Below are 12,249 nucleotides of genomic sequence, written 5' to 3' on the forward strand. Positions count from 1 at the left end.
TGTAACAAGTGCAGACACTAAACAGCGACTCCAGAAACAATGTAACAAGTGCAGACACTAAACGGCGACTCCAGAAACAATGTAACAAGTGCAGACACTAAACAGCGACTCCAGAAACAATGTAACAAGTGCAGACACTAAACAGCGACTCCAGAAACAATGTAACAAGTGCAGACACTAAACAGCGACTCCAGAAACAATGTAACAAGTGCAGACACTAAACGGCGACTCCAGAAACAATGTAACAAGTGCAGACACTAAACAGCGACTCCAGAAACAATGTAACAAGTGCAGACACTAAACAGCGACTCCAGAAACAATGTAACAAGTGCAGACACTAAACAGCGACTCCAGAAACAATGTAACAAGTGCAGACACTAAACAGCGACTCCAGAAACAATGTAACAAGTGCAGACACTAAACGGCGACTTCAGAAACAATGTAACACGTAGATCGGCCAGTATTCGCAGTTGCACCGTCTCTGTATTTTTTGAACTGATTGTCTTGGGTTGATCGTTAGTTGCTGATGTTTGAGTCTCGTTAGCTGCAGTTTTGTATTTGCTTTCCCAGAATTCTCATGATGTCGTCCTGTGTCCGCGTTAGTAGAAGTGTCTGTAGATGTTCGCAGTTGTAGTCCTGGATGTAACTGTTAGTGGTAGTAGTACTGCTGTCCATGTGTGTTACTAGTTCTCTGATGTTGGGAGTCGCAGTACATGGCCGCCTCCACTTCTACAGAGACATAATGAGATACTTCCATGTTCCAGGATCGCGCTGGAAAGCCATGACCAATCTGGAAAAGCAGCCGTACTACGAGGAGCAGGCGCGGCTCAGCAAGCAGCACCTGGAGAAGTACCCGGACTACAAGTACAAGCCACGGCCCAAGCGCACCTGTCTGGTGGACGGCAAGAAGCTGCGGATCGGGGAGTATAAGGCGATAATGAGGAGCCGGCGACAGGAGATGAGGCAGTACTTCAACGTGGGGTGCGGAGCCGCTGTCTGATATCTACCTATATCTATCTATTATCTATCTATCTATTATCTATCTATTATTTATCTATTATCTATCTATTATTTATCTATTATCTATCTATTATCTATCTATTATTTATCTATTATCTATCTATTATTTATCTATTATCTATCATCTATTATCTATCTATTATCTATCTATTATCTATTATCCATTATCTATCTATTATCTATCATCTATTATCTATCTATTATCTATTATCTATCATCTATTATCTATTATCTATCTATTATCTATAATCTATCATCTATTTATTATCTATCTATTATCTATAATCTATGATCTATCATCTATTATCTATCTATTATTTATATATTATCTATCTATCTATCTATCATCTATCTATTATCTATCTATTTATAATCTATCTATCTATCTATTATCTATTATTTATCTATAATCTATTATCTATCTATTATTTATATATAATCTATTATCTATCTATTATTTATATATTATCTATTATCTATCTATCTATTATCTATCATCTATTTATCTATTATCTATCTATTATCTATTATTTATATATTATCTATCTATCTATCTATCTGTTATTTATTATCTATCTATTATCTATTATTTATATATTATCTATCATCTATCTATTATCTATTAATTATCTATCTATTATCTCTCTATCATCTATCTGTTATTTAGCTATTGTCTGTCTATTATCTATCTATTATCTATCTATTATCTACAAGGGCTTCTCACAAAATTAGAATATCATCAAAAAGTGAATTTATTTCAGTTCTTCAATACAAAAAGTGAATCTCCTATATTCTATAGAGTCATTACACACACAGTGATCTATTTCACGTGTTTATTTCTGTTAATGTCGATGATTATGGCTTACAGCCAATGAAAACACAAAAGTCATTATCTCAGTAAATTAGAATACTTTACAACAAACACCTGTAAAGGCTCCTAAGTGTTTGTTTCCAGTGCCTGGAATCCCCGCACTTTGGACGCAGCAGTTACCCCGCTCTGCCCAAAGCGCCGCCCCTGTTGTTGTCGCGCGGTGATTCCGGCTGTGTTTATTGAACACATGCAGAAACACCACATCGTATTCATAGACTGTGTTATTTATCTTGCGGAGAATGAGCGTCTACGCAAGATAAATAGACATGCTGCGATTGGTAAAGACGCGCCGCATGTCCGGATACGCAGGGCTGTCAGATGTGTCCCTGCACAGATAGTGGAGACAGGAATTCATAAAATCCCCTCCACCATGCTGTAACATCTGGACGCCGCAGATTGGACGCTACGGATGTACGCAACATCCTATCCGCAGCAAATACTGAGGGTTTCCTGACCGTGGAAACATACCCTAAGTGTTTATAAAGGTCCTTAGTCTGTTTCAGTAGCTCCACAATCATGGGGAAGACTGCTGACCTGACAGATGTCCAGAAGGCGTCACTGACACACTCCACAAGGAGGGGAAGCCACAAAAGGTTATTGGTAAAGAAGCCGGCTGTTCACACAGTGCTGTATCCAAGAATATTAATGTGGAGTGGAAGGAAAAGTGTGGTAGAAAAAGGTGCACAAGTAACCGGGATAACCGCAGCCTGGAAAGAATTGTTAATAAAAGGCCATTCAGTAATGTGGGGGAGATTCACAAGGAGCGGACTGCTGCTGGAGTCATTGCTTCACCACACACAGACGTCTCCAGGACATGGGCTACAAGTGTCACATTCCTTGTGTCAGCCCTCATGACCAATAGACAACGCCAGAAGCGTCTTACCTGGGCCAAGGAGGAAAAGAACCGGACTGTTGTCAGTGGTCCAAGGTCCCAGAGTCTGGAGGAAGAGTGGAGAGGCCACAATCCAAGCTGCTGGAGGTCTGGTGTGAGGTCTCCACAATCAGTGATGGTTTGGGGGGCCATGTCATCTGCTGGTGTAGGTCCACTGTGTTTTATCAAGACCAAAGTCAGTGCAGCCGTCTACCAGGACATTGTAGAGCACTTCATGCTTCCCTCTGCCCACAAGCTTTTTGGAGATGGAAATGTCATTCTCCAGCAGGACTTGGCCCCTGTCCACACTGCCAAAAGTACCAATACCTGGTGTAAAAACAACAGTATCACTGGGCTTGATTGGCTGCAAACTCACCTGACCTTAACCCCATAGAGAATCTATGGAGTATTGTCAAGAGGAAGATGACACCAGACCCAACAATGCAGACGAGCTGAAGGCTGCTATCAAAGCAACCTGGGAGTCCATAACACCTCAGCAGTGCCACAGGCTGATCGCCTCCATGCCACCACTCATTGAAGCAGGAATGCAAAAGGACCAAGTACTGAGGGCATTTACTGATCAGACATTTCAGTAGGGAACATTTCACATTTTACAATCATTTTTTAAGCTGGTGTTATAAAGTATTCTAATTTACTGAGATAATGACTTCTGGGTTTTCATTTGCTGTAAGCCATAATCATCGACATTAACAGAAATAAACACAGAAATAGATCACTCTGTGTGTAATGACTCTATAGAATATAGGAGATTCACTTTTTGTATTGAAGAAATGAAATAAATTCACTTTCTGATGATATTCTAATTTGATGAGAAGCCCCTGTGTATATTATTTAGATAAATGGCGTGAGAAAGGCCGGTCACAGCCAAAACATTGCCACCTCATATAGGGTAATAAAGCCCACTTTTTTCATCATTTATTGGATCGCTGTCTCCTCTTTATTATTATCTATCTTTTTATTATCTATTATCTACCTATTATCTATCTATTATCTATCTATTATGTTTCTATTATCTATTATTATTATTATTTATTTATATAGCACCGTTGATTCCATGGTGCTGTACATGAGAAGGGGTTACATACAGATTACAGATATCACTTACAGTAAACTAACAATGACAGACTGATACAGAGGGGCGAGGACCCTGCCCTTGTGGGCTTACATTCTACAGGATGGTGGGGAAGGAGACAGTAGGTTGGGGGCTGCAGGAGCTCCGGTGTTGGTGAGGCGGTAGCTTCAGTAGTGATGGAGGCAGCGGGGTCAGTGCAGGCTGTAGGCTTTCCTGAAGAGATGGGTTTTCAGGTTCCGTCTGAAGGATCCGAATGTGGTTGATAGTCGGACATGTTGGGGCAAAGAATTCCAGAGGATGGGGGATATTCTGGAGAAGTCTTGGAGGCGGTTGGGTGAGGAGCGGATAAGTGTGGAGGAGAGAAGGAGGTCTTGGGAGGACCGGAGATTACGTGAGGGAAGATATCGGGAGATTAGGTCAGAGACATATGGAGGAGACAGGTTATGGATGGCTTTGTAGGTCAGTGTTAGTAATGTGAACGGGATACGCTGAAGCAATGGGAGCCAGTGAAGAGATTTACACAGGGGGGAAGCGGAGGAGTAGCGAGGAGAGAGATGGATTAGTCGGGCAGCAGAGTTAAGGATGGACTGGAGAGGTGCAAGGGTGTTAGTGGGGAGGCCACAGAGGAGGATGTTGCTGTAGTCAAGGCGGGAGATGATGAGGGCATGCACAAGCATTTTAGTAGATTGGCGGTTGAGGAAAGGACGGATTCTGGAGATATTTTTGAGCTGGAGGCGACAGGAGGTGGACAGAGCTTGGATGTGCGGTTTGAAGGACAGGGCAGAGTCCAGGGTTACTCCGAGGCAGCGGACTTCGGGTACGGGGGAAAGCATGATTTCATTGATTGCGATAGATAGGTCAGGTAAGGAAGATCTATGGGATGGAGGAAAGATGATGAGTTCAGATTTGTCCACATTGAGTTTGAGGAAGCGAGAGGAGAAGGAGGATATGGCTGATAGGCACTCTGGGATTCTGTCTATCATCTATTATCTATTTATCATCTATCTATTATCTATGTATTATCTATCTAAATTATCTATCTATTATCTATCTACTATTAGTGATGAGTGAATATACTCATTGCTCGGGTTTCTCCAGCACGCTCGGGGGTCCTCCGAGTATTTTATAGTGCTCGGAGATTTAGTTTTTCTTGCCGCAGCTGAATGATTTACATCTGTTATCCAGCTTGATTACATGTGGGGATTCCCTACCAACCAGGCAACCCCCACATGTACTTATGCTGGCTAACAGATGTAAATCATTCAGCTGCGGCAAGAAAAACTAAATCTCCGAGCACTAAAAAATACTCGGAGGACCCCCGAGCATGCTGGAGAAACCCGAGCAACGAGTATATTCACTCATCACTATCTATTATCTATTATCTTTTTATTATTTATATATCTATTATATATCTATTATCTATCTATTATCTATCTATATCTATTATCTATTATATATCTATTTATTATCTATCTGTTATCTATCTATTATCTATCTGTTATCTATCTATTATCTGTTATCTATCTATTATCTATCTATTATCTGTTATCTATCTATTATCTATCTATTATCCATCTGTTATCTGTTATCTATCTATTATCTATCTATTATCTGTTATCTATCTATTATCTATCTATTATCCATCTATTATCTGTTATCTATCTATTATTTATCTATCATCTATTATCTATCTATTATCTATCTATTATCTATCTGTTATCTATCTATCATCTATTATCTATCTGTTATCTATCTATCTATTATTTATCTATCATCTGTAATCTATCTATTATCTATTACACAGTGTTACAAAGGTTTTGTCCCTCGGACAGTTTTGCTCCTGATAGATTTTTTCCTGCTGATTTCAGAAATGACTTCAGATTTTTCCTCTCAGCTTTTTCAGAAATGATACGAAACATTATAATACTCTGTTAAAATTCTAATTCTAAAAACACGGATTACGCTGCGCAACAAATTTCGGGGAAGTTCTTGTCCCCTGAGAAAGTTTTGTTGTATCCTATAGACTTTGATCTGCTGAACACGAATCTTTGCTCCCAAAGTCGCTATCACGTAGGGTTTTTAACCCCATCATGACCGCAGCTTTTTTCGATTTTTCGTTTTTTGCTCCCCTTCTTTCCAGAGCCATAACTTTTTTATTTTTCTGTTAATATTTCCATGTGAGGGCTTATTCTTTGCGGGACGAGCTGACTTTTTTAATGATACCACTTTTGTGCAGATACGTTATTTTGCATTTTAATTCAATGTCATGGTGACCAAAAAAAACGTAATTCTGGCGTTTTGATTTTTTTTCTTGCTAAGCTGTTCTCAGCGATCATGTTAATTATTTTTTTTTATTGATCGGGCGATTCTGAACGCGGCGATACCAGTAATGTGTAGGCTTCTTTTTTATTGTTTTATTTTGATTGGGGCGAAAGGGGGGTGATTTGAGCTTTTATGTTTTTTTTTATATTTTTAAACACTTTTTTTTTTTCTTTTAACTTTTCCCAATTCTTCAATAGTCTCCATTGGAGACTAGAAGCTGCCACAGTGCGATCGGCTCTGCTACATAGGAGCGATGCTCAGATCGCCTCTATGCAGCAGAATTACAGCGTTGCTATGAGCACTGACCACAGGGTGGCGCTCACAGCAATCTGGCACCAACAACCATAGAGGTCTGGACGAGACGTCTGGTTGTGATGGCAACGCAGCGATGACCCCCGATGACGTGACGGGGGTCGTCGCTGCACGTATTTCCATACTAAATACCGCTGACAGAGTTTGACAGCAGCATTTAACTGGTTAATAGGGGCGGGCGGATCGCGATTCCACTCGCGCCTTTTTTTGGGACACATGTCAGCTGTACAAAACAGCTGACATGTCGCGGCTTTGAGGTGGGTTCGCCGCCGGAGTCCATATCAAAGCGGGGGATACTGCCAGCTGACGTACTATCCCGTCCGAGGGCAGAAAGGGGTTAATAAACAACGGTTTATAGTCAACATTATGACGTCCGAGACCCAACATACATGTGCACCGATGTCGGGAGCAAAAGCCATGGCGCAGAAGGGGTTACAGGCGACTTTCATTTATTATCTATGATTTATCTATTTATTTATCTATCATCTATTATCTATGTATTATCTATTTATCATCTATTCTCTATTATCAATAATCTATATTATCTATCTATTATCTATCATCTATATCATCTATCTATTATCTATCTAATATCTATTTATTATCTATTTATCTATTATCTATCTATCTATCTATCATCTATATTATCTATCTATTATCTATCTATTATCTATCATCTATATCATCTATCTATTATCTATTATCTATCTATTTATCTTTCTATTATCTATCCTCTATCTATCTATCTATCTATCTATCTATCTATCTATCATCTATATTATCTATCTATCATCTATTTATCATCTATTCTCTATCTATTATTTATTATCTATTATTTATTATCTATTATTTATTATCTATTATCTATTTATCATTTATCTATCTATTTATCTTTCTATCTGTTATCTATATATATTATCTTTATTATCTATTATCTATCTTATCTATCTATCTTATCTATTATCTATCTATTTATCATCTATTATCTATTTATCTATTATTTATCTATCTATCTATCTATCTATCTTATCTATTATCTATTTATTAATTATCTATTATCTTTCTATTATCTATGTATTATTTATCTATTTATTATCTATCTTTCTATTATCTTTCTATTATATATTATCTATCTACTATCTATCCTCTATCTTATCTATTATCTATCCTCTATCTATTATTAATCTATTTATTTATCTATTATCTATCTTTAATCTATATTATCTCTCTATTATCTATCTTATCATATATTATCTATCCTCTATCTATTATCTATCTATTGTCTATCTATTATCTATTATCTATCTATTGTCTATTATCTATTATCCATCTATTATTTATCTATCTATTATCTATCTATCCTCTATCTATTATCTATCTTTCTATAATCTATCTTATCTATTATCTATCTATTATATATTATCTATTATCTATCTATTATCTATCTATTATATATTATCTATTATCTATCTATTATCTATCTATTATCTATCTTTCTATTATCTATCTTATCTATTATCTATCTATTATCTATCTATTGTCTATTATCTATCTATTATCTATCTATTATTTATCTATTATTTATCTATTATCTATCTATTATCTATCTATTATCTATCTATTATATATTGTCTATTATCTATCTATCTTTCTATTCTCTATCCTCTATCTATTATCCATCTTTCTATACATCTATCAGCATTCTCTTCCATCCTTTCTCCTGGCAGGCAGCAATCACAGATCCCGATGACGACGACGGGCGTAGTTTACCCCGGAGCCATCGCTATGGCGGGCATGCCGTCCCCCCACTTACCCTCCGAACACTCGAGTGTGTCCAGTAGCCCCGAGCCCGGCCTGCAGGTCATCCAAAGCACTTACAGCCTGAAATCCGAGGAGCCGCACATCAAGGAGGAGGCTCGGAGCAACAACATCAACGGCGAAATGTACGACGAGTACGAGGAGGACGACGACCCCGACGCGGATTACGGCAGCGACAGCGAACATCACAGCGCGGAGCAAACCAACTGATCCGGGGGCCGGAGCCTGACCTCCTGCGGACTTGTCAGAGCCCAACCCGACCGTATCCGCGGCTACAACTACACTGACTGTTACTACAAACTGTTCTCCTCCGCGAGCCGCCACGGCGCTCCGCGCGCAACCAAACGGGCGGGAACGGAAACGAAGAAAAGCAAAAGACATTTCCACCAAAAGAATGGGATAAGCTATGGGTAAAACATGCCAGTAACTCCGCTGCTCAGCACTGACGTCTTACCCTTATACCGGTTATTGGTTTTTATTTTTACATTTTTTTTTTTTGTTTATTTTTTTTTTTTTTTTTCATTTTAAGAAAAAAAAATGTAAAAACTTTATGGCTGTTTGTTCGAAAATGTTCTAGAAAATCTCACTCAGGTACACAGTGCCAACAAGTGGCTTGTGAATGTGTTTTGTCGTTTTGTGCTAACGTTTAAAGAGGAATAAGATTTCCTTTTTTTTTGCAATTTTTCTTTTTTTTTTTTCTTTACTTTTTTGAAAAAATTTTTTGGGTAATGCTCCTAACAAAAAGATGTTCCCGGCCTCCTCCCCTTATATCTCAGTGTTGTGGGTGGATCCTGAGGACCGCCGTGTGCGGACCCCTGACCTCCGCCCTCCGTTTTTCACCCGTCGCAGATCCCGGGGGGGGGGGGGGGTAGCAAGTGCCAAATTAGTGCTGAATATTCTGCTGTTTTTGCGTCTTACGTTAGGACCGTGTTACGCCGTAGACAATCTCTGGACGCCCGGACGCTGGGAAGAGCCAAACGTTTATTTACAGGTTTTTTTTAGTTATTATTTTTTTTATTTTACTTGTAAGCAGAAAACTGTAGTCGCAGTTCTCAGGTGCGAGACACGAAAAACTAGGAAAAAAGTGTAATATGTTGTGACTTTTGTGTGCGAGCGTGTCAGGAGACTGACGAGATGTTTGTGTCGTGCGACGCGCGGGATCAGATCCCTTCTCCTTCTTGTCACCCGACGTTAAGAAGCCTTTAACCAATATTTGCACTTCAGATATTTAGCGGAAAAAAAAAAGAATAAAAAAAAATAGATTTTAAAATTGTAAAAAAAAACTTTTTATAGAAATATATTAGCTCTTAAAATAGAAATTTGACCACAATAGTTTTCTTTTTTTAATATTGCCTGATACAACGACCTCCGAGGCTTCGCAAAGGGGAAACGGCGCTAAATAAACACTACAATGTAATGTAGGGATTCACTATTTGTTATTTTGTATCTTCGGGATCTCGGCCGTTCTGTAACTAGAGGAAGTCCCGATACAATCAGGAAAATGGCGGCAAGAAGTTCCCGGAGTTCGGAGAGTCAGGTCGTCCTGGAAGAAGCTTGCTGAGCAAAACTCCCATCATCCCATAAGAACTTAATTTTTTTTTTTATTTGGGCCTCTTTAAATTAGGAAAATCGAATCAATGGCTGAAACTTTATTATTTTTCCTGATGGAAAATTAAAACAAAAAACAAAAGTTTAAAAAAAAACAAAAAAACTTTTTGTTGATGATGGAATAGATTGGCCTCCTCTGGAGATGCCTCTGACAATTTCTAGATTTTTTTCTGCTTCTAGATGGATGGGCCACACGCTGCCTTCCCGCCCACTGCCCTCCCACTCATCCACTGACCTCCCAGCTGCCCTAACTGACCTCCCGTCTACCCTCCAGTCGGCTAAACTGACCTGGCTACCTTCCCGTCCGCTACACTCCCACCCACCCAATGACCTCCCAGCTACCCTCCCACCGGCTGGCCTAGCTACCTTCCCGCCCGCTGCCCTCCCGGCTACCCTCCTGCCAGCTGACCCTCCTGCCCACCCACTGACCTCCTGGCTGCCTTCCCACACGCTGCCCTTTTACCCACCCACTGACCCCCCAGCTGCCCTCCCACCGGCTTCCCTCCTGACCACCTTCCACCTGCCTACCCACTGAGCTCCCATCTGCCCTTCCACTGGCTTCCCTCCTGACCGCCCTCCGCCTGCCTGCCCACTGACCTTTTGGCTGACCTCCTGCCAGCTTCCCTCCTGACCGCCCTCTGCCTGCCTGTCCACTGGCCTCCTGGCTGCCCGCCTGACCGCCTACTGACATCCTGGCTGCGCTCCTGCCAGCTTCCCGCCTGTGCGCCCACTCAGCTCCTGGCTTCCTTTCTGCCCAACTGCCCTCCTGCCGGCTTCCCTCCTGACCACCCTCCGCCTGCCTGCCTACTGACATCCTGGCTGCCTTTCTGCCCGGCTGCCCTCCCTCTGGCTTCTCTCCTGACCACCCTCTACCTACCCGCCAACTGACCTCCCAGCTGCCCTCCCACTGACTTCCCTCCTGACTGCCCGCCCACTGACCTCCCAGCTGCCCTCCCGCCGACTTCCCTCCTGAGCACCCTTCCCCTTCCTGCCCACTGACCTACTGGCTGCCTTTCTGCCCGGCTGCCTTCCCTCCTGACTGCCCACTGACCTCCCAGCTGCCTTCCCGCCGGCAGCCCTCCCCCTGCCTGCCCACTAACGTCCCGGCTGCCTTTTTGCCTGGCTGCCCTCCCGCCGGCTTCCCTCCTGATTGCCCGTGCCTGCCCGCCCACTGACCTTCTGGCTGCCCTTCCGCCGGCTTCCCTCCTGACTGCCCGTGCCTGCCCGCCCACTGACCTTCTGGCTGCCCTTCCGCCAGCTTCCCTCCTGACTGCCCGTTGCCTGCCCACTGACCTCCCAGCTGCCCTCCCTCTGCCTGCCCACTAACGGCCGGGCTGCCTTTCTGCCCGGCTTCCCTCCCCGCCGGTTTGCCTCCTGACCGCCCGCTGCCTGCCCGCCCACTGACCTTCTGGCTGCCCTCCCGCCCACCTACTGACCTAACTCCCGCCCACCCACTGACCTGCCCGCCGGCCGCTCCGCGTATCACGCATGTGCTTCTGTATCTCTTCGGTTTGGACGGTTGTATCTGCAGCTTCTCATTAGTGATGTTATTAACGCTCCCGGATTAGTAAATTCTGGATAATTTATTCTATTCCTGGTTATTATTTTTTTACTTATTTTATTCTGTTTGGCAGAAGAAGAAACCCCGGTCTTGCTGTATAAGAAATGCTGTTTTATGTCTTTTTAACCCTGTACAACCTGCATCGTTCGCTCTCTTCCAGGCAATGTTGGATTTTTTTCAGGCGCGCACAGAACTTTGCTTATAATTTGCTCCTTCCTCCTCGCGGCCTCGGCCATTACCATATCTAAGGCTCTCCGGACAGAAAGATCTTTGTGCGGCTTTTTCTTGTCTTGTTTGTTATATTACACTTGTACAGAATGTGAAAAAAATGTTATTTTCCTTTTTTTTTTTTTTTCCCTCCCCAAATTTCCCAATTTTTGTGACTCGTGCGTCTGTCTCACATTCGCTTGACGCTTTAATTGCCGTCATGTTAAATGTTCTCTGTATGAATGTGGGGCTCCGGGCTACAAAAATACTTTGTTTAAGCTCCAGGTAGTTGCCACCAAGGCGGCCGGGGGAGAGGCCAAAGCAAACACCGGGCAACAGTTCTTCTTCTATGGGGCTACAGATCGCGCCTCGGCCCAGCCCTGTGATCCCTGCTTTTCTTGGCCGCATGTTCTCATTTCTTGCCAAAAGTTAATTTTGCTTAGAAACTTTGCCAGTGAGACTGGCACACGAGCGGCCGCGAACCCCGAGTCTCGATTTTCCGCTCACCTCTTTTTCTCTTGAAAAGTCAACATTGACCTGAGCGTCCATCATGGTCTCCATCTCGC

The 12,249-nt window shown here is 42.1% G+C and overlaps 1 protein-coding gene across 5 annotated transcripts in view; it reads left to right on the forward strand.

Annotated features, from left to right (window-relative positions):
- Window positions 1-10,038, forward strand: part of SOX5 (SRY-box transcription factor 5) — a 311,081-nt gene extending 301,043 nt beyond the window's left edge. For all 5 annotated transcript variants that reach the window (XM_077267202.1, XM_077267204.1, XM_077267205.1 and 2 more), the window contains 2 exons: window positions 765-981; window positions 8,217-10,038. In XM_077267202.1, coding sequence (XP_077123317.1) covers window positions 765-981; window positions 8,217-8,517 — 518 coding nt within the window. In that variant the 3' untranslated portion in view covers window positions 8,518-10,038. The remainder of the gene's footprint in view (window positions 1-764; window positions 982-8,216) is intronic.
- The last annotated feature ends 2,211 nt before the right edge of the window (window positions 10,039-12,249 follow it).

Source organism: Ranitomeya variabilis, chromosome 5 (genome assembly GCF_051348905.1).
Source record: "Ranitomeya variabilis isolate aRanVar5 chromosome 5, aRanVar5.hap1, whole genome shotgun sequence".
Lineage (NCBI taxonomy): Eukaryota > Metazoa > Chordata > Amphibia > Anura > Dendrobatidae > Ranitomeya > Ranitomeya variabilis.